At 41.1% G+C, this 27,186-nt stretch overlaps 1 protein-coding gene across 1 annotated transcript; it reads right to left on the minus strand.

The window, feature by feature from the left end:
* Positions 1–1,164: 1,164 nt before the first annotated feature.
* On the minus strand, positions 1,165–26,867 carry npffr2a (neuropeptide FF receptor 2a). Its single transcript, XM_031870585.1, has 4 exons — positions 26,641–26,867; positions 20,460–20,794; positions 14,479–14,578; positions 1,165–10,964 (listed from the first exon to the last, which is right to left on the minus strand). Exons 2-4 carry the CDS (start codon positions 20,785–20,787, stop codon positions 10,112–10,114), a joined length of 1,281 nt encoding a protein of 426 aa, XP_031726445.1. The 5' UTR covers positions 20,788–20,794; positions 26,641–26,867; the 3' UTR covers positions 1,165–10,111.
* Between the last annotated feature and the right edge of the window lie 319 nt (positions 26,868–27,186).

Here is a 27,186-nt window from a genome sequence, read left to right on the forward strand (position 1 = left end):
TTGACTTTAATGGCATTATGCTAAAACGTTGGTGACAATGAAACTCTGCTACTTTTGCAAAATTCTGTCCGTCTGTGTTGAAAACAGTCTTTACTACAGAAGAAAAAATGTTGCCCCAGGAAATGCCTTTGAGAAAAAAAACTACCTTTTGATTTCATTTGAAATGATGGAAAATAAATTGCTGCTTTGCAATGCAGCGACCCTCATCCTTCCATGAGACTGTTTTAACTGGCATTACGTCAACCTTTAGCGGCACGAATCTGTGCCCTGCGGATAAGAATTGGGAAAGTAGCATTGAAACTAAAACAAGTATACTTTGAAAAAGAACCAGAACATGACTCAAGATTATTCAGTTCAGATTACATCTTTTTCCTGGAGGGTCTTCCGTTGTCTGTGTGCACCGGCTGTATTTTACATCTGCATCAGCTGCCTCACTTTGCCTGAATCCTTGATACAATGAAGCCTCTTCACTTCCTCCTCTCCTTCTCTAAACGATCCATCTGGACACTTAACATACAGTATTTTAAACTATACTCGTTTTTATAAATCAGCCACAGCTTCCCAGGGATCAGCTGTGATCTGTGTCGACATTTCCCATGTTGATAACCAGCAGCTGAACATGTCGATGATCAAACTTAACATAACATTACTGCCTGTTTGTCCAACAGCAGTAAAACTTAGCAACTACATTCTTATAACAGAGAATTAAATAATAATACTTAATACAAGCATGTTTTGATTGTTTACTGACAAATTAAGCATAATTGCGGTATGGCCTCTGAATGTTCTTCACTACTAAAAACTAAAGGAAAGTGCAAATAACTTAAAGATATCTAATGTTAGAAAGTAATATTTCATACCAGCCACTCACAGTTTTTGTCTCTGTCTAATGCGATATTTGGTCTTTTGGTGAGAAAGAAAAAAGAGAGCATACCTTAATATGTTCACTTATGCTAATATAGTGACTTAGTGGTTTCAAATGTAACCACTGTGGGCAGCAGAGATCAATGTCCACTGAATCACAGGAGTTAAAGGAGCCACTTTATAGGTTCCAGCCACTCCATGGAGGCTCTCTGCCGGGGAATCTTTGGATTGTTCTTTTTCTGTTTACACTTAATCAACAACTGTGCCGGAGAGATATTTTGACACTTTATTGTCAACGAGTTAAGACCAATATCTTTATTAATGACCATTTGGACATTTTGCACAGACGCACCCGCTCACATTTTGGGCACATTGAAATATCTCTTGATACAAAGGCAATACAGAAATGACACAATTTTGAAAAGCATAAACACAACCACAAATATTGTTTTGTCCATTGATTCAATACTCTTTACACGTTATCAAAACAATAAAAAACAGTAAATATACACTCAGTGACCAGCGAAATGGAATCCCTGTCCCTGCAAAAGGCCGTTCATTAATTTTCTGTTATGTAACATGTGAAGAGATTACTAGTCCAGACTGCAGAGGGGGGCAGCCATTGATAGATGAATGTTGGAGACATCGGGCTGTCAACTGGTGAGCCCTGGGTCCTTTACAGCCCCATCTGCTATAAATTACATTCCTGTATAACACAACTGCATTGTAGAATTACCTTTCAAGGGAAATGTTTGGTTTTTTTGCATTAGAACTGCGTTTGCTTTTCACGAATCACAAATAAGTTTCAAATGAGGGAGGTTAGGGTCGTGGATGTTTTTTTACTTTAGTTGTCTTAACGTGACCAATTCGTTTTGTTGCCTAATCACAGCAAAGTAGTCTTGTCGCGTTTTGATTAAGTTGTCTTTAAATTTAGTTGCCATTTGAAGCCAAACCATTGAAGACAAAACCTTCCTGCCAGCGCTCAGTTTATCAGGACATTCCAGGTTCATCCGCTCATGGACATTATGTTTCCCTAAGGAATGAACTAAGGAATGACTAAAGCCTTTATTGCCTGTCTGAGGAGCTTGCGTGGTTGGCCTTCAGAACATAAATATAAAAAAACAGATAAAAATAGTACGATGGCATTGACGGGACAATTATCGTGGTAGTTTGACTAGTACAAAAGACAATGGCAATTGTTGTTATCGGGGCAATCACAACAGTGGGGCCGTAAAATGTTGTCGTAGCTCGCTGGGAAGATAGCTGACGACGCTCTGCAGACGGATAGCTGGCTAACTAGTTGGTAACAAGCTTGTCCTTCTCCAGAGCTACCTAGCTAGCATGATACTTAAATGCTACACCGCTTACAGATATCGACTTGAACGTAGTTGTCACACATAGCAATGTGCTCTTCTGCAATGTGACAACAGTGTGTGCACGAACACTTGGTAACACGACTACTCCACCTCTCGTTTGGGCCGATTCCTCTTTGAGGAGAGGTTTAAGCAACATTCAAGTAAAAAGTGGTTTGAGGTGGTACTAAACGGGGTTCTTTTTCTGGTCACTGGGTGTATGTAGAACACAGAAAGACAGAAGGCAAGCATACAGCGGGTCAGGTAGACCGAGAAGGAGACAGAAAAGAACTCAACGAATAGAAAGATCGTGTCTGAAATCGCTCCCAATACAGGCTGTGTTGTGTGCTGGTTGGTAGCTTTATACATTAAGACAATATAGAACATTATTCTGGTCATGGCTCTGCTAAAAGACATCCATTGGTCTCAAATAGTTTGAGTACACTTGATGGTTTACGAACTGTCACACCACTACTGTATAAAATGGTAAACATGTATATGGTGAACGATTTCAGACGCAGCCTTGTTGTTACCCTTGTTGCCCTGGAGATAAATGACAAATCTTTTATCATAGTCAAAATAACTAGTTATCTTAAGAATTTCCCTGTATTCAAACGGTATGACTTATATGATGTCGCTGTTTCACAGATATTGGAAGAAAAAAACAGGATGAAAGTGCCATGCCAGGATGAATTCAACGCACAGATATTGATCTAGTCAGTCAAATTATCTGAGCGAGTAAGTTTAGTGGTTGCTACGTAGTCAAAATAATTTGTCATAAATAAATACATTTATTAAGCTAGTCTTCCGCAAGATAGCTTGATTTCTGAATTGTATTAATTATATTATATTCAGAATTAAAATAAATTAATTCTATTACGTTAATAAATGGGTTGTCAAAGACGATTTATTTTATCTTGGTTCCAAATAGCCAGGGTGACTCGTTCACTGACATCTACATGAGTTTTGATGAGTTTTCATTCTGAATATAAACTTTTTTTTATCAAGCTGTTTTACTTGTGCTGCTTGTATAATTATACAATCAACATTCCAGTTTAATGAAATGTTAATCAGGAGGCGCCTGATTAACAGGCGTGGTTACTAGAAGAGAAAATATAATATAATATGTATTACTGATTAGTTGTGTCATAATACTGGTTCACAGTTTAGCTACTGGTCTAATTCAGTGTGCAAGATGTATTTCACTGCAGAAACCCAACCAACACCTAACATTAAACCAATTTTAAACACTTGGGTGTATGGCCACAGCATAAGAGTGATACTCCACTCTGAGCTGTTCTGATATATGAACACAGACCTGGTGGAGGAAATGCCTCAGCTGTGTCACGTTGTTGTTTTCCCATGAATCAGAACGTCTCATTGCTTATTGCTTACGTAATGGCCCCTCTACAATTCTACATGTTATGCTCATGTTAGTTTTCATCACGTACGAGTTTTGCGTGAGCAACCACTGTAAGGCCACGTTTAGATCAGATCTGCAGGAAAACTTCACACCCATCTCACTCCTTTGTGTGGAGCCGGTTCATTAAACACGGCTTGCCTCCCGATCGTCATGACAAAGTTAAGTCAGTCGCAGCCGTGATTCATTTCCACAGTTGTAGAATGCTGTCTGTGGGTAACAGTTGTGCGGTGTCTGGGCTCATTTCCAGCCTTTAATCGCATTAATCTGCCACTCTAACTGGACCTCCTGGGTCATATTTCATTGTCTCACTTGTATCTGAACAACACTAAGGCAGAGCATATGTTGTCAAGCGGTTACGTTGCCATGTTCGTAAGATAAACCTAATCAGAAATGCGATAGGGGAATGCTTTCATTATTTGATTTCATATTCATTTCATGGCCTCTATCGGGTAAATATAATGTTGTCGTCCACGTATCTAAATGTTGTCAGTCGGCCAACTTTGTATTCCTCAGTGTGTTAGAGATTTGGGGCAAAATCTGGTTGATATTTATCTTTCATTATGGGAGTTTGCTTTTTACCAGAGGCACAGCAGCTACATCGTCGAGTTCAATTCTCAATCCCATTCAAATAAAGCAAATGACATCAGATTATGTGAAAATGAAGTTATGGCAGTGGCATTCACAAGCCTTTTTTCATACTCAGAACCTTGATTATGAACCTTGCAGTTATATATTCTTTTGCAGACAATCAGAGGTAATATAAAACGTGATGAATAGCCCTTCACAATTAAATAGGACACCATTTACTACCTTTCCTTCTATAAAAGCAACCTTCGATCTTCCTTCCTGTTTCAACAGCAATCAGCCTTTGTGTCCCAACAAATAAATCTTTAAAATTTCCATTGAACATTATTTAAGAACGTGTAGTTGCAGACACAAAAACCCCACATGCTAGTACACAAGATATACGCATGCAGACTACACAGAGGTACCAAGAGTCTCTAGATCCCCAAAAGGAAGTTCACAGTAATCAGTCCATACTTGGTTGAAAAAAATAAAAAAAATTGAAGCAGAGAGAGGTTTTTTTCACCACAGGCACCAAAAAGTACAAATTCATTACATTCAATATTACTGGAGTGTCACATTTAACATCTTGTTTGTGCCAAATCACTCACGAGCAATGCTTTGAATGCCAACAAGAGTCCAGAGGTGTTGTTGAATGATTGTGGACACACCTGACATCTCTGGCAGGAATGAATGCAAATAGTTACTCAAAACAGCTGCAGACTGAAAACAAACCAACAGAAATGTGTTTGTATCTTTGTTTTACTGTATAGTATGAAATGTTGAATTAGAAGCTGTGAGTAGAGCTGGGTGTTGAACCTCAATACCATAGGAGGCCTTAAGTCTCAAAAGGTGTTGGCAACTAATGATTGATCTTAATCTTGATCATTTTATCAGATGATCTAAATCAGTAAACTTAAGACTATATTTCTGTATTGGCAAAGTTAATTGCATTAAGCAGTTCTGGCACATATTGTTAAAAGTGGAATAAAAGGGTGACAACATGTTGACATTTCCACAAATGTCAACATGACACGATCAAACCCCCCAAGTATTGGGGATATTTGTATCGATATCTAATATTACCCAGACATAGCTGTGGGGCTAAAAGGGGAACAAACCAACATGATCTACTGGGGTTTTTTACGCTGTTGCTCATTCCTTAATGAGGCTTATAAAAGAAGTTGGATTTCTGATTGGTGGTCCCACTTGGGATCCTGTTTCTGAGCTGGTAAAATACACAGATTGCTCAAGCTAAACTGCTTAAAATGTCATGATGCTAATCCAAACTACATTCAGTGGATTCAGAAAGAATTCAGACTCAATTACATGCTATTGCATCCCAGCCGTGACCTGTGGGCCTCGATGCTTTGCAGTAGACGTCACAACACTCACAGATGCACTCAGCGTTTCCATATAACACTGACCCCAAGTCAGCAGCGCTATTCAGTGAGGAAATGTGAATTGGCTCTTCAAAAAGGGGGTCAAATCGGCGTCACAAAGGGGGGGCTCCTTGCGGCGCGTGTTCACACATCAAAAAGCCAAACCTGAATAGGAGACATGAAGCCTTTTCACTGGGGAGGTCAATGTCTCGCTGCTGGATGCTGGATGCAGTAACAAAACAAAAAGCGGCAGAATGAGTTATGATGAGCACAAAGAACAACGGTGCGAGTACAATATAGAGACTAAAGGACTGTTAGAAAACTCTTAGCAACCATGTCTGGTGCCACCTTGGAGGTCCCATGTCGTAATGTCTTGTTTCGTGATCCCTGTGGCGTTTTTTTCAAATGCACAAATATTTCTAAGCATTGAGACTAACTTGGTCCGGCAATTCATAACGCAACTCGTGAGCCTCCGATGAGTTTCATGTGACGGCATTTTACCTCAGCAAGTGTCATGTCACACAGGAGCTAAACTGTCTGAGGCCTGCAGCCCTTCGGTGGGGGGAAAAAAGCCTCCACCAGCGAACTCAAAGTCCTGCTGCGTTATACTTGGCTGCAATCGCAGTTATTTCGGTGTAGAACCACTCTCAGCTGCACAAACAGCTCAACTCTTCTGGTAAGGCTTTACTTCTGACCTTTCACACCTCAAACAAGCAGACTAACGGCCAACGTGCGCAGCATCCGGCTTCATCGGCTCCGTCACAGCCTTACATTCACTTGTGAACGTATAGAAATGCTCGTATTTACTGGCAATTGACTTAAAATGAATTATTAAGAATACATTTAAGTAGTTTCTGACTTTGTCTTCTCACATGCACAGTACAGTTTGTTCCTCGTGTTTGTAGTTCGAGACACAGATGGAGAAAAGCGAGGGAGTGAGTTCCCTCTTACACTGTGTTTTAATGCAGTCATATTCACCATATAGTTGTTTTCATTTGCATATTTTTTTCTGTTGTCAGATAATGGAAGGAGTCTATAAATGGTCTATGTTGACCAGCAGTCATCAAGCTGCTGAGCTGCAGATAAAATCATTATTTTATAATAGCCAAACAAAAACAGATCTTTATGACGCCAGCTGTGCTGTGAGATCGGCTTTGTCGACATTTATAATAATCGATCACAGAGAAATGTAGAAGCAGCTAAGATGGTACTAATCAAGTACAGCCGAGAGTTATCAGCACATCTACACGAGCCTCAGCTTGTAAAACGTGAAGAATGTCAGCAGAATGTGGCTCATCAAGAAGAGATGTTCTTCTGAAACGTTTCAAGTGTACAGTGAAGTGAAGCATATATATGTCTATCATTTATGTGCAGGGTTTTGCAGATGCAATAGTAGAAATGAAATGCTCACATTGTCAGTAAAATGTGCATCATTATCACACTATACTGTCAACACGTGAGGGATTTTCTATCTAAATTGGCACTGATTTAAGACTCTGGTACGCTGGTAATCCCACAATGAATTAGAAGAATCCAACAAAATGTAATTCAAATGTCTCCCACCACAATCAGTTCATCTGAGTTTCTACTCCCGTACTCCAGATGAAGTGAAGCTTCCTGAGGCTCTTTCCTGCTCATGTAGCAGATTTCCACTAAAAAACATCATGTTGCTTCTGCTCTGAACAGCTGATTTGTTTCCTCTAATTGGGTTTAAGTGTATTCATCAGAACCTGTGTTTAAAGGTTCTGATGACGAGGGCCGGATCGCTGGACTGCCATTGTACAGCTAGAAGAGCTCAGGACCTCCAATATGGCCGCCAGAGAGTACCATGTCACTTCTAGCTTTTTTGTAACCTTCAGTCTTTTATGAGTTTGTCTGTTTTTCTTTTACAGTTTTTTACATCTCGGCTATAATGGGCCCCTTTAAAAACAGACGCCACCAACAGTAGAGATTTAAAGTTCGTAAAACACCTTTGAAACCAAGGTTGTTCAATTGTCAGAATAGTCAGTTCACACAGATTCACAGTATCACTTGTAATCTAAGACTCAGTAACATACTTACAGCAGACGATATATGTTTTCAGGCTCACTGGGTTTTTTTGCCCATTTACTGTACAAGACTGTTCATAGAGATAAAAATAAAATAACAGCAAAACACTTCATCTGAGATTAACATGGCACATTCGTAATGGGCTCATGAGATAATCATGAATAAATAAATTCAGCATCATTACACCTTTCTATGTACATGTTTACAGAGCAGATTTCAGAATAAAAGCCTGGATGATTTGTTTAAGTAGATGGCGTGCATACAATCGTAATAAATCCTTTTCTTCTCTCCGCTGTACAAAAAGGGTTTTCATGTCCAATTTAAAAACGATCAAATATAACGGTGTCAATGTGTGCATCCGCTGCAGAATTGTCTCTTTCCATTTCTGTGTCAAGTAACGGCTTCATAATTAAAGGCTCATTCGGGCGTTTCTGTGTCAAGTAACAGCTTCTTAAGTAAAGTGTCGTTCGGGCGTTTCAAATAGGTCTGTCGTACTAATTGATGTCTGTTTTCCCAGACTGGAGACGCAATCGACGGAAAAATGGCCACAAAAGGGTGGATGAGATTGGCGCAGCCTTACAGGTTTGTTGTAAGTCGACTCACAAATGTAACTCTTGATTCTGCATATTTCTTCAGTTGAACTAAATTTTATTTTAAATTTACTGAAAAAATTTCAGAGAAAAAGAGCGTTTGTTCAAAGGCATTTTCTTTGTCAACGGAACCTGAGACATGTGGCCCGAATTTTCCGAATCACCAGCAGCAGCAGTGCTACTGGCAGAGGGGCTACCGGTGGTCTCCAACGTCCCACCAAAGTATAATTAACATCCTAATCAGTATAATGAGCATTGGTCCATTGGCATGCTGTCAAAGCCAGTAGTTAGTGAGTGCTAATGAGAAATCTGTGTGAAAACCTACCAGCCAGATGCTGTTTCATCCCTCAACAAAGAGAGGAAACCACAGGCACACTCTTCAGAAGGACTGATAATCTGAGCTCTTTCATACGCAAAGAGTGGGTTCATCGCCTCACATTTTAGTTTAGTTTGTAAAGAATTAATAAAATGGCCCAGTAAAATTCAACTATTCAATAGTAAAAATACAGAATAATAATAAAAGGAGCCTCAAAAAGGTGTACAATAATTTACTTTAATTGAATTAGCGTGTTGGGAAGGCTAGTTTCTAAAGTATGATAGGTTACAGATTACTAGTTACAATTTAATAAGTAATGCAACTATTTCAATTACTTCATGAAAGGAATGTAACTTATAACAACGGATTACTTTTCTAACAGATGTTTTTAACTGGGCAGTAGAGCTTGATGTTTGCTCAGGTCTGACGTCGAGCATTTCCACATTGAGTAAAAAAACTTTACACTGTACAGAAATGTTGGAGCTCCTTTCTGATTTCAAAAAGGAAAATATTGTTGAATTTTCTCAGTAACTGTAATGGATTACAATTACATTTATTTTGTAATTGAATCACGTAATGCGGCTGCACATAACTAGTTCCTCCCTGACACTGCCAAAGTTTAAGTTTAAAGTGTACATTCCAGAGGTAGGTGGGAATTGAGTGCTGAAGTCCACCAGTCGAGTACTGTTCTCTGAAATATAATACCGCTGTCTAAAGAAACATTGTGCTGTATGACCATAGCCACAGAAACCTAAAAGATATCTTCAACTTCTGTCGCTGTGTTGAAGTCTTTCAATGTGATGCCACAGCCCTTTGACTTTGCAGCCTTGTTTTAAGCTTGTTCAGCAGTTTCACAGGCCACAGAGATTTTCCTATTCAAGGTCTAGAAGTACTTTAATAGTATTGAATAATACACAAATGCAAATCCATCTAATGCGCCAATATACAAGCACGTTTAATTATAAATTATTCATGCTTTGACTTTTGAAATGTGCTCTGCAGCCATCCTAGCACATACATGTTTGATGCATCTTTATACATTTATACAGGTCGTACAACGTGTGTGATAGAGCAGGACGGTAGCTTGTTATCACATATCAACCCATCCCGATCGACAAGTGATGCACTTTCCAACGACACTGTTTTCTCTTGGTTAGTATCTACAATTCCGACAGCACAACCTGCTGCCACTTTGAACACGGCACAACATGTGCAACACACAATGTGTGGCTTAAAGGTGATATGGAAAGGTTCATGAGCAAAGTGAGTGTTCTCTCTTCAAATTGGCAATTTAACTGTTTTGTTTCAGGAGCAAACGCTGCGAGGTAGTTTGCTGCAGGACAGTGAAACGGAGTAAATGCTTTACATGTCCTTTTATCCACTTTTGTCTTTTTTTTACAGTGTTCAAACTGCCTCGGACCAGCTACCCTTAAACGTCCACTTCAGAAAAACCTACTCGGGTGAGACATTACTTGAGCTCAGTGGAGGAATTACGTTTGAATGATGAGTGGCGATGTTCTTGAACGCGAACACCTTTGCTTATCACTCAGAAGAGCGTCTCTGCATGTTCCTCAAATAGACACCGCAGTCACACCCCCGCTGCTGCCAGACGCCTTGTCCAGGTCCTCCATGACCAAGTCGTGCTCGGGGATGTGGTTGAGTCGCCTGGAAGGGTTCTTATCCGGGCTGTTGACAGAAATGGGCTCCAGGGTCGTTTGTGCGTTGTTGGCGGGCAGCACGGAGTTGCCCTGCAGGCGGTGCGAGTAGTTCTTCCTCCGCTGTCCGTCCGCCGTGCACAGGCTGAACTTGAACACGGCTTGAAATCCTCTGCGGAAATTCTCGTTGAAGAAACCGTAGATGATGGGGTTGACGCTGCTGTTGAAGAAAGCTAGCCAGTGGGCAAAGGGGTAGATGTAAATGTTGATGATTCGGTACTGCTGCTCGGTCAGGCTAGCATAGTCGCTCAACATCATGAGGGTCCACAGAGGGAGCCAGGAAAGGATGAAAAGCAAGGCGACTATTAGGAGCATCTTGATCACCCGTTGCTTTTTCTTTGACACGCAGTGGCGGTTTGCGTGGCCCGGCTTCCCTCCCGTCGGAACCGCCGTTTTGTAAAGCGTAATGCCAATCTGGGCGTACATGATCACGATGAGCGAGAGGGGAGCAAGGTAGATATTCGCAAACAGGACGGTGGTGTAAACCTTCCTCATCTCCTGGTTGGGCCAGTTCTCCCTGCACCAATAGAACGGGCTCGTTTTGTTGTCGTAGCCCAGTAGCACCCGGATGGTTTGCTCCCTGGTCACTTGTAGCATCACGCCAGAGGGACACATGATGGATATGGCCAGAACCCAGATAATGACTATTATCAAGGAGGCCGTGGAGATGGTCAGCTTTTGCTTGAATGGGTAGACGATGCACCTGAATCTGCAAAAACAAAAAGGGTTGGATCAGGAAGATGCGCTTATTTAACTTGCTTTTAAAAATATCTTTGAGTGACAGCAAAGAACATTGACTTAAGCTGGCACAGCAATATATATGATTAGAGTTACTGTAATTCATGAAGGGAAAACTCTATTCTCTATTCACATGGAATAGATCTCAATATTTAGTAATAAAAACAATCAAACAAAAGCAGAAATAGATTTAGAGAATTAGAAATACTGTACGACCGACTGGATGTGTGTGGTAGAGTCAGTCAGTGTTCATTAAAGAACATTGACGTCACTCTTTGTGCTTAATTCCCTTTTTCCTTTTGTACCGCAGATCAATTTCAGAACAACGGGGACATAATTAACCCGGCTCCCCGTCATTGTGAGTCACACACCACACCAAGCACTCGCAAACAAATGTCAGGTTATGTAACGCCTTGAAACTTAATGCACAAATAATTGCAGTGTTTTGCATCCGTAGAGCTGTGTCTATATCTGTGCCTCTGCTTTACAGCTGCATATCATCATTTGTTCATCAATTCAGCAATTTCTTTCAAAGGAAATATACTGTGAATCTCGACCTACTAGTGTGGATTCTTTTGAGTCTGTTTCATACTTGAGATCAATTTGAAATGTTGTTTAAATTGCCACAGAAGTCTACTGTACATTTGGATATTTACGACTCAGCTTATAGAGGTGTGCTCTGTGTGTATTTCCATCTGCATGATCAGCAGCGTTTCCCCAGGTGACCTCTCCTCCTCTATAAGCTGGGACAGCTGTTGTGGTGACTAATATGCTTTTTGGCTTTCCTTTTGAAGTCAGACCCATCTTTCTTTATTTCTGTCACTTTGCGGAGCTGAGAACAAGTGTGACCCACCACATCAGTGCCCCTCTGGCCAATCCTCTTCTTCTTTTCTTTCTTTTGTTTTATTCTGGAAATGCTACTGCAGAAGCCCTCACAAAGGGGCTCGGCCCTTCTTCTTCGCCATCTTTTCTCACCAGCCGTTGTCTGAGGCATCTTACCTATTGACTTATACTTCACCGTATATGTATCGGTAAAGATGGAGTTGACGCTGCTTCACCAAATCTGAAGACACTCTCCTCATGCAGAAACACAGGAAAATGAGTCTGCATCTATTTGGGGTTCAGTAATTTAGTAATCCAGTATTCTATTGACTATTCCATCGATTAAGTGAGTAATCGTTAACAAATACTTTTGCTTAATTAAGGAGCAATAGCAAATATGCAAAAGAGAAAACATGACGGAACAACAAAAATTGGTTTCCTTTTGAGAAAAATCAACATTCCTGTTGCTTAAATTGCAATCAATTATATTATCTGTCAATGCTAAACCCATTCAGGGTATTTAAGCTCCATTTTACATTCAAAAGGAGGAGGGGGGGGGGGGCGTGCTTCTGGTTGGCTGTGGGCTATTCTTGTCATGCTGTGCGTTAGATGACCGTATTCCTTTTGAGACTCAAATTGAGCTGGATGTCAAAACAAATTGGAGGTGCATTTCATTCAAAGAAGCAATTGAGAGCATCTTCGGTGAGACTACGGTGCCTATTTCTCTATTTCTTTCAGTGCACTTTTGCAAGAGAAAAGTGTAGAGTAGCAAAGAAGGCAGAGCTGCAGGTTACACAAAGTATTTTATTGTTGATTCTCATTTAAAAAATGTTCTGTTAGGTACAACCTCAGTTTTAAGCAACTTGTAAACCTTTCTGGCATTTAAGGATCCAGACAAATATTAACAAAAAATAAGTCCAACCAACCTGAAGTCAGTGTAACCCGTCAAATTTTAAATGTCATCCTTCTACCTTCTTATTGTCATCTATAGGGCTTATTTGCATAAAAACACACCATTTGAATAAGGAAATACATAATTTGATTATAACTGGTATTAGCATTAGTAGTTTTAATGATGTATTATAAGCTGCTTGGAGCTAATAAGCAAGTCATAAATCCACTCTAATATACTGTATATTATAAGTTGCTGTGAAAACCTCTCCGTCAAACAACTGTATACTGTATATTCAAAAACTACATTTTACAAGATATGATAGGGTTATAATTTAATAATTGATTGTACCAGAAGCCTTTTAATGTTGTAGCTGGTCAAATAAATGTACATGATTAGATATTGTCCCTGCTTAGTCTCTATGGCATTGTAAAAAATGTGTAATTATTGGCAGAGCTGGAGGCTTTTACTGTGAAGTAGCTGCATGGGTGTGATTTTCAAAAGTTTAGACACGGAGGTAAAACACCCGCTATATGTGGATTGACTCGAGGTCTCACTGAGAGAGACTCTTGTGACAGTTTGAGAAGAGACGCATGCAGACAGATCGATCTCTGAATGGTGTTGATGTTGGAGAACAGAGGAAAGGAGGGATTGTTGTTGTTTTGCCTCTGTCATCCCAACATAGTATTTTGAATAATGTAGAGTATTGTCTGGCGTGTCTGTGCATGAATACACTGGTCAACAGGGCAGATAAGAGAGCCCCTTATCCTACATCTTTATACGGCTGACAGACACGTAAGGTGACTTTGACTTTTGGCCGTCAAAGCATTTCAAACTCTGTCATTCCCAGAGGCGCAAACACCCTCCGGTGATTTCGAACGTGTCAGAGTGACGTCACTGTTGTCTGACAGCCGGGCGATGATGAAATACCAGCCCTCTCATTTTCTCCAGCTTCCAGAGCGGTTATAACTCCACTGGATGTGTAGTTTGCCTTTTCCCCAATGTGAGCCTCATCCCATGGTTTATGACATCATTAAGCAGGATTAAGAGCCAGCTGGTGTCATCGTCATGAACAGCAGTTTGATCTTTCAGAAGAGGACAAGCGGCCAGATAGAGATGAAGAAGCTGTACAGTCCTCGATAGGTGATGGAAAATAATGTGAAAGGCCGAAGAACAGGGGACTTTAAAAACAGCAGTATTGTGATGCAGAGATGGAGTCTGTCGTAGATTAAAAGCTAGAAAATTGAATATTTGAATTATGATTATTACATTATATATTTTCAGAAAAGTAATAAAATGCTCTGTCCCATTGCAAGCTCGTTGCTGTCAGTACACTTGGGAATTGTTGTTCTCTTTGCTAACACAAAGTGAAGAAACCCGTGCTTCGGGTAATTCGAGACCAAACCACAAAGTAATGTGAGGAGGAAGCATTTGAATCCTCCGTTTGCATTTGTTCAGACTTGATTTTCTTGAGAGTCTCTTTTTCTGGAGCATATCTTCCATTGGCTGAAGAAGGCTGTGAGATACAGATGAAAGCTCCGGGATAAAAGCAGTGAGTGAACCTTGTGTTGAGAATATGTCGTCACATAATTGAAAGGGATTGTTCAGCCTTTGTGGAGGTCGGTGTTCCTCGAGTGGTTTCTGCTTTTTGTCTGTTGTCTTTTGCACCTCAAGCATTTTTGCTTTGAGGTGCAACTGAAGTGTGAAAGGCGCTGTTTAGAGGACATGAACTGTTCTATGTAGCAGTAGTAGTAAAACACAGCCACAGTACCTGTCAACAGCAATAGCAACCAGAGTGAAGACGGATGCTGACACGGAGATCCCTTGAACCATGCCGCTCATTTTGCAGACCAGGCTTCCGAAAGGCCATCCTGTTGACAGGGAAGATGCATTCAGCTGATTTACGGCAATAACAGCAGTTTGTGTAGATCGGACTGCATCACACAGACTCACACCCACAAAACAGAGTACATAGGAGCTGAAAGGGTGGCCATAATACCATATCTGTAAGGGTTTCAGGGGAACAATCCCTTTTTTAGTGGCACTTTATCAGACTGCTGGTGGCTGGTAGCAGAGATGCTGACAGAGCATCTCATTGTGGCTGACTCAAAATAATCACAGACTGCAGACTGTCATCTGTCATCACCTCTGGCTTCGTTAACCCCGCACTCGTGCTTAGTTGTCATACACTTTCATGAGAAAGGTTCACTGGGGATGCAAAGCACCCCAGATCTCATAGCAGTGGTTGTTAACTGTATGAGTGAGGTAGAAAACAATCAGAGAATCAAGATGTGTTCAAAGGATGTTATGAGGGAATTTGTGTATTTGTTATGTAGCACAATGGGGATACAACTGCATTTCGTTGTGCAACCCTGTGTTGCACAAGGAGGATAAATGAAACTTTAACCTTGTTATTTGTTATCCAGAAGTTATGCAAGTGTGATAATGCAGTCCCATTGTCCACATTAGCCTTAAAAGCAAATTGATTGTTGTTGAGATGATATGTGGAACATGTTTGGGTGACATTGTTTGTTTTATCTCATGTGATGTTTCTTTCACGTTGTTGACAAATGGGCCAGTAAGCATTAATGCAAATGACAAAGCCCCCATTATGATCCATTAAAGCATTATGCGGCGTAAACATCTGAATGTTGCAGTAGATGAAAGCTTTCTTTGAGAGACAATGGCAGATTGCTAGTTGTCCAGTTTTATCAAAGCCCTCGGAGGCCAAACAAGAGGCTGCAGCCCGTCAGACATACTGTACTGACGCACATAATGCTCCGAGTAAGTGATCTGTCGTCTTGGGTTTTCATCAACAACATAGACCACAGACACACACAGGGACAGAGGCACACACGCTTTCGAATCACTGATAAACATGTCCAGAGGATATTTGACACCTTCTTTGGAAATGCTTATTTGAAATGCACTGAAAGGTCTAGAAAATGTATTTCGGACCAACACATGTGCCTCTGACTGGTGTGCAGTATTCGACTGTACACTCAGACAGTTAATGACATTTGACAGGGCTGTCATCATGATGGCTGCAACAAGTAATCGATTAAATGGATTATAAAAACAGCTGGCAGCGGATTCCGTCATTGATTAGTTGGATCTATGCTGTGATGCACAGCTAGCGCTGTGGCAGCATCTGCTGAGGTGGGGGCAGTAAGCCAGCCGAGGCTGCGCCTTGTGTAGCTCGTTGGATGAATTATAGGAAATGATGCCGCCTCCTTTAATACATGGTGCAGGCAGAGAGACTAATGATACAGCGGAGAAAAGGGCAAAGCTAAACGCAGTATTACAGGTTATTTTCTTTTTAAATGGAACGGACAGAAATACCCTCCGTCTGTTTTCTCTTCCTTTTGTGATGGATCGACCTGTAACTGTGCAATTGTCCGTCAGAAAGGACACAAACTCAGCTAACGCTATTTAGCCAAAGTAATAATAGCCGGATTAATTGATAACCAAAATAGCCATTAATTGCAGCCCGAGTCATCACAAAGCCACCTGCTAGAAGTATTAGTAGATGTGATGAGATCTGCTCTTTGCTTTGCCATTCTGCAAAGCTTGACTTGACTTGACCCTCGCAGGCATCGCTTTCTCTCTACCACTCTGCTGAGATTTGAGAAGTGCAAGTCTGACTGCTGTGCTTCCGGCAGTCTCTCCCTTCACTGCAAAAGAGGGTTTTTTTATGTGCGAGGAAGGTCGTCCTTTCCGTCGTTGCTCGTTTTTCAAGTTTCAACATTACACTTGTTCATACCGGATGTCTCAAAATCATCTCATATGTTCTCAACACCTTAGACTGTAATTTAAGGTGGGAATAGAGAAACAGTGAAGCTCAAACATCCAAGTAAGCCAACAAGAACAAATACATATTTTCAAAAAGAGGGGGGGGGGGGTGCTTCTGGTTGGCTGTGGGCTATGCTTGTCATGCTGTGCATTACATGACCGTATTCCTTATGAGACTCAAAATGAGCTGGATGTCAAAGAAATTGGAGGTGCATTTCACTCAAAGAAGCAATTGAAAGCATCTTGTAGTGTCGGACCGAAGACACTATTTCTTTCAGTGCCCTTTTGCAAGAGAAAAGTGTAGAGTAGCAAAGATGGCAGAGCTGCAGGTTACACAAAGTATTTGTTTCCCCCTATTGTTGATTCTCATTAAAAAAATGTTCTGTTAGGTACAACCTCAATTTTAAGCAACTTGTAAACACAAACAATCAATTCTAAATGATTTCCGTTGTTGGCGTCTGTTTTGTTGAACCTTGTGAAGAAGAGATGGAGTAGAGGAGCAAAAATCAGCACAATACTGGCTATCAGCATGCAGCGTTCACAAAAATATAGTTGTCAGATCAACCCTAATCAAATAAAAACATATTTCAGATGTCTTCCTGAGGAAGCCTACAGAGCTGTTACAAAATCCCACTGCTTCAGGAAACGTTTTTACACTTCTCTCCAGATCGATGCTTTTCTGATTGTTTGTTCCTAAGCTGACGAGTCTTTTGATGCGAGTCATGACGAACAGTTGCATCGGCCACAGACGATCCTTTGACATCACCAACAGAATCAAAATTACCCCCTGACCAACACAACACTTCTCTGGTCTGCTACCCCTGTAGTTAAGGTTTGGTTAGGGGTTTGTTTTGCTACCAACAGCCGTTGAGCCGATTCGGATTTTTGACTATTTCAACACAGATTTGTTGTTCACAATGTAACATTATCAGGGATCGGCAACTAGAGTGCATTATAACCCGATCTCCTGTTCACATATTTTTAGTGAATATTGACCAATAGTGATTGGCAGTAAAGGGGGGACAGTTTTGTTTCACCACTAACTCATACTGTCATTTGTCTCGGGAGGAGAAAGAATCTTGAAAGCTAAAGAGCAGAAATCAGTGACATTTGCATTGTCGCTCATGGCTAAGCTCATGTTTTTGCTGAACTCTCTATATATCCGTCCAGGTCAAGGAAATGTCAAATCTAAAAGGCAGATTACATGAAATTCATATGCACTCTCATGCTCCCCAGGGGATGAACATTTACATGTCAGATACTCAGTGAGTTCTCCTTCAATGTCAACTTTGCACACAAAATAGCTCATTATCAAATCGGCAAAAATCTACTTGGCATATAAATACTCCCCAAGGGAATAATCCCTTTTGTTTTTAATGACCCCATGCCCTTCCCTCGAGCACCACCCGCAGGATTTGTTTTGCCCCATTGCTGGCTCTCAAAATGATTACTTTATGGTTATGTGCTGACATCAGGAACAGAAGAAAAGACTGAATTTCTAAATAGTTTACTCTGTGAATGTCAGACACATTTTTTACCAAACAATATACCCTGAATTTCATGTCTACTCATTCCTGATCTGATAAATCTTGAGATGGTGCAACAGAATTCAAAATCACAAAAAAAGCATCTCTTTGAAGGTCTCTTGCTGGACACATTGTAAAGCATGCATTATTGATGCTGTTATGCCTCCATGCCAGCATCGGCTGTGGCCGAAGGCATTGTGATTTCGGGTTGAATGTCCCTTTCTCTTGAAAGCAATATATCAAGAACGCCTGGAGGGAATTGCTTCAAATATGGCACAAACATCCAACTGGACTCAGAGATAAGACTGATAAGATTTTGATGGTGAAAGGTCACTGTGACCTGAAGTCCGTTCCATTGTCATGAACACGATATCTCAGGAAAGCCGAGAGGAAGTTTCTTCAATGTGGCACAAATGAGTTAATGTTGAACTTTCTAGAATTTGGTGGTTAAAGGTCACTGTGACCTCACAAAACACATTTTTGGCCATAATTCAAGAATTCATATGCTAATTATGACAATTTCCGACACGTGTCTTAACAGCATAAAATGATGAAGTGACAGGGGACAGACCTGTATATAAACCGCAACCTAAATGGTTGGCATACACTCACGATTCACAGAGAATTTAATGTTGTGCTCAGTAGGGGGAGATTTCAGCGCTCGCCCACTAATCTGTTTCTGAACCAGTCAGATATGAACGAACATGATGGAACTCTACTGAAGGTTTCACTGAAGCCGTTTCCATTTCCACACTCCTGGATCATAGCGTGAGTTCACTCCACACCTCAGAAGACACCAGTTATTTGCAGGTGAAAACTAAAATGGAGAGCGTGATCCTGTTTGCACTGGAGCGGATGTTGTTCACTGGCGTCTTCTTGCTCTCTGCCAAAGAGATTTTTATAAAACTTTGCTTGATTTTAAATGTGATTATCTAATGCAAAGCTAATAAGCTGTCATTCTTGTTTACTTCTGGTAGCTGCAAGCTGTCCGTGATATTTCAGGATTTGATTCTGAGTTATGTCATTTTAGCAGGGATTTAATCACGCCAAGCAATCTGCCAGCTGGATTAACCCAAACTCAATGTCAGGGTCTGATGTGTTCCTGATTCAGACAATGATGACTGGCTGCTCTTGTTAAGAGGCAATATGTCTGTTATTGTTTGTAGTATTTGCTATTTTATCATAGTACCCACTATAAAATAATCTCTGGAGCTGAATAAGGCAATTTAGTTGACCCACAGTCACTGTAATCAACGCTAATTCTTCTATTATTTAATTCACTTTATGGTGACAACAGAGACATGCTTGAAGGCTTTATTTTGTTGGTATTTTCACACTGAGTACGATCCAAATCAAGCTCCTTTCAAAAACTCTATTGTCCTCTGAAAAAGCGGTGGTCTGTATTTTAGTCAGTTGAGAGGAAACTTGGATCCTCCTGAATTATTATGTCTTTTATTTTATTGTTTTAAAACTGAAAAGATGAAGTCATTTCAGCATCTGTCGACAGCCTGTAGTATATGAAGAATCCACCGTCGATTGCCCCTGTGGGATTTGTGTCATCAAGAGCAAACTGTCAAGTCCAATCGGCACAATGTGTAAAAAGCCGAGTCTGTCCGACTCCTCCACGACAAATCACTATTTCAACTCCCCTGAGCCTTCGTCACTTTTGATCACCTCAGGCTGATAAGAAGACAATCCTCGAGGGTCATGTTGCATGGGATGGCCTCCAAGTATCTCTTGGTAGTCTGTAATAATTAAAGTCTCAACTGAAAAAAATAAGGCAGCCCTGCAGAGAATTCAATAACATTGGTGGTTAGGGAACGAGGTTAATCAAAGGATTGACAGGGCTAGCGGCCCTGTGAAGCTGTGATGCTTCGTGACACACCAAAAAGCTGAATGTTGGATGGAGGAAAGGTGGATGAACATGAGGTTGGTAACAGTGGAAAATGAAATGGTTTATTCTCCGTACAGTAGCCATTTTTAGGATATCTTCGACTCATCAGGCACAGCTCTATTTCGTCAAACTTGGCTTGACTTTCATCAGTCAAAACTTGACTTTTTCACATTTACTTCAACAACCATGAACCTCAGTTGTACTTTGTAAGCTTCAACTGTTCTTAGACAAAGTTGCCTTTCAAGTCTGTTGTGCTAACATGTTCCAAATAGGAACACAACTCATTCTAACTCCCAACTTGTCAAAAATGTTTGAAATGTTGACCTGTTGATGACACTAGATTATACGGTCCATCCTCTGGAGACCATGAATGCCTCTTCCAAATGTCACAGCCATCCATTGAAAAGTTGTTGATATATTTAAGTTTGGAAAGTGTTGAAACAACTTCCTGTCTGACGACAACACAGCCAGCGAGGCTGTCCTTGTTTGTTTTGACACAACAACACCACAATGAAAGTTTCAAATGACTGTGCTGCTCACCTGTAATTATGTTGTCCAGAAGTGTTGTGGGCATGCAGAAAATCCCAACCAGGAGGTCGCTCACAGCAAGGTTTAAGATGAACAAATTGGTGACAGTCCGCATGTTTTTGCTCCGCATCACAATGAAACACACCACTCCATTTCCCACCATGCACACGAGGAAGATCAGCATGTAGGACACGATGAAGATGGCTGCTGTGGACGGCTGATGCAGGTAAAATCCAACATAGGTGATGTTGCTCCTGCGTATGACGGGTTCCAGCGAGGAGTTGTAAAATGTCCAGTTGTCAGACAGTTGAGTCAAGTTGTTCTCAGGTTCTTCGTTCATTTTAAACCTGAAAAGTGAAAGAAGACTTCGTGGTGAATCATTTTACTTTAACAACATGAATTTAAAGTCCAACACGCACTTTCTTTCAGCTCTAGTTTACGCCAACTACTCTCTTTATCTGTTATATTGTCCTCCATATTTACGTGGTAGTTCCCAACTTCGTCAATTTGAGGCAGGTAGTGTACGGTGGCTTTATCAGAGCATTTTCACTGAAAAACAGCTGGTTGAAAAACGGCAGAGTTGGGAGATAACTCAACATGGGTAAATCCTTTGACATTACATGTTGCCATTGCCAATATTGGAATTAAAATATTCAGTAGTGCAGCTAATTCTAGTCACAGTACATGTATGGCATAGTCCCATTGTGCCTATTTATATGAAGAGCGTGCATGATTCATCGTATCACCAGAGCTTATATGCAGATCAGACACGGCTTCACCTCCTCACACATGTCTTCTGTAAACGTACCGTATGTCTCAGGACATTAACATGTCGACGGCATATGTTAAGCGCTCAAGCACCCGGTAAGGTCGCTGACAATTTGACAAGTTCTTTAATAATGTGTTCGGGGGGGTAGAAAGTCAACTGTCTTTTAAAAAAAAGTGACAGTTCAGAGGACAGCTAAAAAGAGGCATGAAATGAATTCAACCTTTTGAACTTTAATGATGAAGTTGAGAAAAGAGCAACGATTAAGATGAAGCATTGCTCCGTCTGCTCCACCGTCAATTCGATTCAGTGTATTTCAGACGTGACTGTGTTTCAAGATGGAGTGCTATTGGCGTTTCTACTTACCCTCTGCCGCCCTCAGCTACTTCTACTTAGCATTGTGATTTTCTAAACTCCACAAAATGACTTTAAACAACCCTCAGAGAGGGGGCTTCAGTCGCTTGCTGCATATGTGCGGGTGAAGAGAGAGCAGTAACAATAAAAGAGTGAGCTGGAAGGAGAGAGAGAGAACAATGCCGAAGTAAACGACAGATCCTCAAACAAAGAGAAGGGCTTGTGGTGCATGTAGTCTTTCTGCTGCAGCTTCTCTTTTAATTTCTTTCTGCTGATTGTTGAATGTCGATGCAAAGTGGTGAGATTTGAGGGAAGTTCTTTTGGTTCTGATGGTTTGTCACCAAAAACCTGATGTTTACTGTGGAAATTATTTTCATCACCGATTAATCTGCCCTTAGTTGACGACTTCAAATTCTTGTTTTCTCCAAAGATATTTAGTTTATGATCACATACGATAAAACAACAAATCCTTCCAATTGAGAAGTCAGAAAAAGGTCAACTTTACGCGAAAGACATGACTTAAACAAATAACAGAAAAGTCAATTAATTGATCGACATAAGTTGATACATAGAATTCAATTTTGGTAATTGATTAATCTTTTAGGTAATTTAGGCAAAAACATTATTTATTATTTTTTTTGATTTTGGGTTCCACAAAATGTCTTCTTTCAGACTAGAGGAAAGAAAACATATAAAAACCACATTAAGCTGTTTATTTTCCTACTTTGTCTATTTGCGTCTGTAGATTTCCCTTAAATTCCCCAAGAGTTACCATTAGATAATGCCTCCTTTGCATATTTAAATGTATCATTTCAGAAAACTTGTAATACAGACAAATAATTGTCTTCATGTAAGTAATCCACTGTGGAAGTTTCATGGTGATATCTATTAGTTAATTTATTTTTTATTTACCTGTAGTGTCTTCAAAATGTATGTAATTAACAAAACGTACCTTTAAAGGCTGTTTTCTGTGAATGAGTTTTCTTTGTCATTCAGGAGCTCTTTCATGCTCCAAACTCTCCACTTTCATTCCGATCTACATTCTGAAGGTTTTTGCAGAGGCGTTGTTCGTATATCATTCGTAGACTAACTAACAGAACATTTCATTCCTAAAATAATGCCAACGGTTTTTTTTTCACGGCTATTGATAGTATTTTCTGAATTATGGAGTGATACTAATAGACCTCCAATATCCCCTCTGTAAAAACTTAATGTAATTAACCAATTGGGGAAGTTTCATGGTGATATGTGCCTGTTTATTTGGGATAAAACACCTCATTTCACAATGTTATCTTGAGGTCTGGTAACTTTTCACATGTTTGACAATAATTGATCATCAAAAATATGCACCGTCAAGCATTCAAATTGTCCTATGTGTAGAAAAATCTAAGAAAACCTCGTACTTTAGTCTACAATTCCTTTCAGTAATGTGACTACAACTATGGAAGTATTAATGCATGTCATGCATACAGTATCATCATATGTTATGGCCTCATGTCTCATCCACACTTGCAAACAACACGCATCTTTCGGGAGTTCAAGGCTCCACCGTCATGTAATCCTCCGCTCCCAGAAATGATGATGGCGTCATCATACTAGATAACATCGAGTTGAGCCAAGAACTGCACAACTTGCACATGTCTCACCATATTAGGTCATATTTAGGTAAAGCCAAAAGGTGCACAAGGAAAGTTATGAAAGAAAGGATGACCAGCGGATGACCAGATGTGGATCTAATTTATGGGTTCATTTGGATTCTGAAAACTAACTGATAAATATTTGGAAAAGCAACGGATGTATATTTACTTGAGAACGGATTTTGGAGTAGTGTTTTGTTTCCTTTGTAGGTCTAAATATTCAGGAAAATGTTGTAAAACGTTGTACTTTTGTTCCAATTACCTGCAAAACAGTCTTAAAAACTAACATGAAAAAGAGTTGTGATAAGATTATGGATCGTGATCCTGCTTTAAAAATATGATATTTTTACGGTATCACTCACTTCTGTGGCAATGCTTGTGAGCAATAGATAGAAAACATATTTGGGCTTTGCAAATGTTTGTTCTATAAAATTCTTCTTTATTACCGCTGTCACCTGTTCTGACTGACCAACAGAAATGCCTCAAGCTATTTTCTGGAGTTTGGCTCAGAGTCACTGACTGATGAACCTCCCGGTTGGTAAATTGCTTTGTGCTTACTGTTAACCAAAGAGGTTCGGTGTGAAAACAAGACCCACCCATATCCATATCCCCGACAGAGGTCGCTGCAGTAGTCAAAAAGCTCCTCAGAGGCAAGGCGCCGGGGGTGGATGAGATTCGCCCTGAGATGCTGAAGGCTCTGGACATTGTTGGGTTGTCTTGGCTTCAGTGTCGTGGGTGGTCGGGGCTAGTGTCTGTGGAGACCGCAGACGAGGGTGGTGCTTCCCATTTTTAACAAGGGGGACCATAGCTTGTGCTCCATTTATTGAGGTATCCCACCTCTCCGCCTCCCCGGGGAATTTTTTTTCCAGGGTGCTGAAAAAGAAGGCTCGGAATGATTGTTGATCCTCACATCAAAGCGGAACAATGTCGTTTTCATCCTGGTGGTGGACCAGTGGACCAGCTCTTTACCTTGCAGGTCTGTTAAAGTGGTCATTGGAGTTTGCTCATCCAGTCTAAATGTGTTTTGTAGACTTGAAGAAGGCTTACGACTGTATTCCTTAGAAAGTCCTATGGGTGGTACTGTTGGTAACGAGGGCAGAACAAGCACTTGTCACCAATCCTGTTTGGGGTTTTCATGGACAGGATTTAAAGGTGCAGCTGGGGGGAGGAGAGTGTCCGGTTTTGGGACCTCAGAATTGCGTCTCGGCTCTTTTTTCAGATAATGTGGTTCTGTTGGCTCCTGCGGAACGTGACCTCCAGCGCGCACTGGGGCGGTTTGCATCAAAAGGGGCCAGCTGAGGTGGTTTTGGGCATCTGATCAGGATGCACCCTGGATGCCCTCCTGGTAAGAGGCCTCGGGGTAGGCCCAGAACACACTGAAGGGATTATATATCTGGTCTGGCCTGGGAACACCTCAGGGTTCCCCAGGAAGAGCTGGAAATGTTGCTGGAAAGAGAGACATCTGGAATACTCTACTAAGCCTGCCACCCCGTCGACTCGGCAACAGATATGCGGATAGAAAATAGATAGACCAGAGAATATTTGGTTTCAACAGTTAGTTTATGCTGTTTTGCTCTCATTGTTCTGAGAGAAGTGGTGTAATGTAGCCCCGGTAGGTTTTATGCGGTGTGAGCGCTGCATTGGACTCGTTTATCAGCATATCGTCATATGTCAGATTATTGCAAGATGCAGAAATAGTACGCAGTAGTTGACCTAGCTATCTTAATATGCAAAAAATGTAATGGTCCACTGAAACCATGTAATGCAAAATATTACACATACAGTATGACATTTTATGTTATTGAAATTTGCTGTTCGAATTACACCCAATTACCTGTGGAGAATAAACACTTAAGGACTCAAACTAATCACAACATCGTTAGTTAAACATCACTCGCATCATTTTAATTGCAGGCCTGAGAGACTTTTGCAATCACGTGACTGTTATTACGTGCGAAATTCAGATGGAGGCTCCAGACCTCCTACAAGGTTTGCCTAATGAAGGCGTACAAGAGTCTAAATGCTTACAACTATTTTGTGAGCGGTTGGGTCCACGACCTCGAAACCAAAGTAGCATTGAACCATAGACGGAGGTTTTTGAACCATGTCTGTCGCCGTTTCTCTGTGACTTTTTTAAACTTCTCACCTTTGTGTACAACTATTTTCGGTAAAAGAAGCCCTTGTTTCCCCCCCAATTTGATCAGTTAGAACAGCCGTAAACAGCGCAAACCACCTGCATTATTGCTGCAGTATTGAACCTGCCTCCAGCTGCCTACCCTCCATCTGGAGAGCACGCCGACGTGTGACGTCATCTGCAAAGAACCTATATTGACTAAATCTTACAACTGCAAGCTTTTTGTTATCTCATGATGTCATCACGCTACTTCAGTCTAACTATTATTGCCAGCTTACAGTAGCTACAGCAGGGCTTTAGGTTTACACTTTCCAGATCTGCCTAAGATGATGTTCACCTTTGAGAATTGAAGAATAAAAGTGCAAGCTTCAAATGCACGTCAAACTTATCTGCAAAGAAGGGGAGACAGCAGGCAAATTCCAGAATGTGCAGGTTCACGAGCCCTCTACAATATTCATCCCACTCCCATTTCACCTCGTAGTTTCCTTATTTTACACTGCAGTGTGGTTATGTTTGATATTTCAGTCATTTTTTTCTTTGCTGCATTTAAGAAAATAACCACTGCTATTACAGCATAGATGCATGTTTTTTTTCCCCTAGATCTTCACTGTGCACAAGTGTAATATAATAGAAACGGCTAGGGTCAGAGAGACCAGAGGTTGTTTAGATGGCATATATATATTCAAATCTCACTCAAGGTCGAGAAACATGTTTTATCAAAAGAAACGGTGAGATGAGTAATTCAGTATTTTCTACTTCATCATGCCCCCAGACTCCCCTCAGCCAGCTTTACGCACAGACTCCAATAACCGATATGAGCTGCCTCTCAGTCGGCGCACAAACAATGATTTTATTGATTCACTTCTATACGGACATGCGCCGGAGGAGTAATGTATATTGCGCGCGTATAGCAGTCGCTGCACTTTACACGCCCCCCCACCCAGGGCTGATTGTTGCTTCTGATAGTTCTCCTCTGTCGGGAACTTTGCACGTCCGATTTCAGCACATGATGGAAACTTGAGGGAGCTGACTGTGCACAAAAACGCGCATGACTGACCAGTCCTGGACAAATAGTACTCTGTGTGGAGCGTCAGTGCATCAAAGCGGATAAAACTGTCTGGACAGAGAGCGGGATGGAGAATAGGACGAGCGCACACCTTAACTGAGTTACTGTCCTGAAAGCTCTGTGCCTTGATGGCCTGTGATAACGAGCTGTGGTCCGATTTAAACTTTTTTTAAATTAATTTCACAGCTGAATATGCACTGTGTTGACACCAAATTAAGCTAATAAACTTGTCTTACCTTGGTTTAATTAAAATCAAGCTGGCGACAGACGGGGGAAAGTAAAAAAAAAGGTCCACTTTCCTCGAAATAACGTAGAACAAAGAGAAATAAAACACACGGACAAGAGCATGTCAAAAAGGGAAAAAGGCACGATACGTCCCGCTTTCTGGGTTCAGTATCAGTCCGGTTTCATGTGCGTCGCCGCGTTGCGCTTCATGTGTTCCAGGATGCGCTCAGCCAGCCGCTCGGAGCGCAAGTGGAGGATTTACAGCCGGACCCCTCCGTAGCCTATTTACTGCGGTGACGTCGGGTGCGAAGGGGGTGGGATGAGGGCTGGATGAGGGCTGGATGAACGGACTAATGGTTCAGTCGCACCCCTCCCGATCTCTCCCATCTGCTCTCTCTGAAATGTCAATAGTCTTTTATTTAAAAGAAAAAGAATGAATAATGTAACGGAATGCTGATTACGAGAGGGCAGGTCACACATGCAGCGCACACAGCGCCACATTTTTACTGTTGACAGAAAGACACTACCACAGCTGAGGGAGGACATACACACTCATT

The sequence above is a fragment of the Anarrhichthys ocellatus genome, unplaced genomic scaffold, assembly GCF_004355925.1.
Source record: "Anarrhichthys ocellatus isolate YVR2014 unplaced genomic scaffold, GSC_Weel_1.0 scaffold53, whole genome shotgun sequence".
NCBI lineage: Eukaryota > Metazoa > Chordata > Actinopteri > Perciformes > Anarhichadidae > Anarrhichthys > Anarrhichthys ocellatus.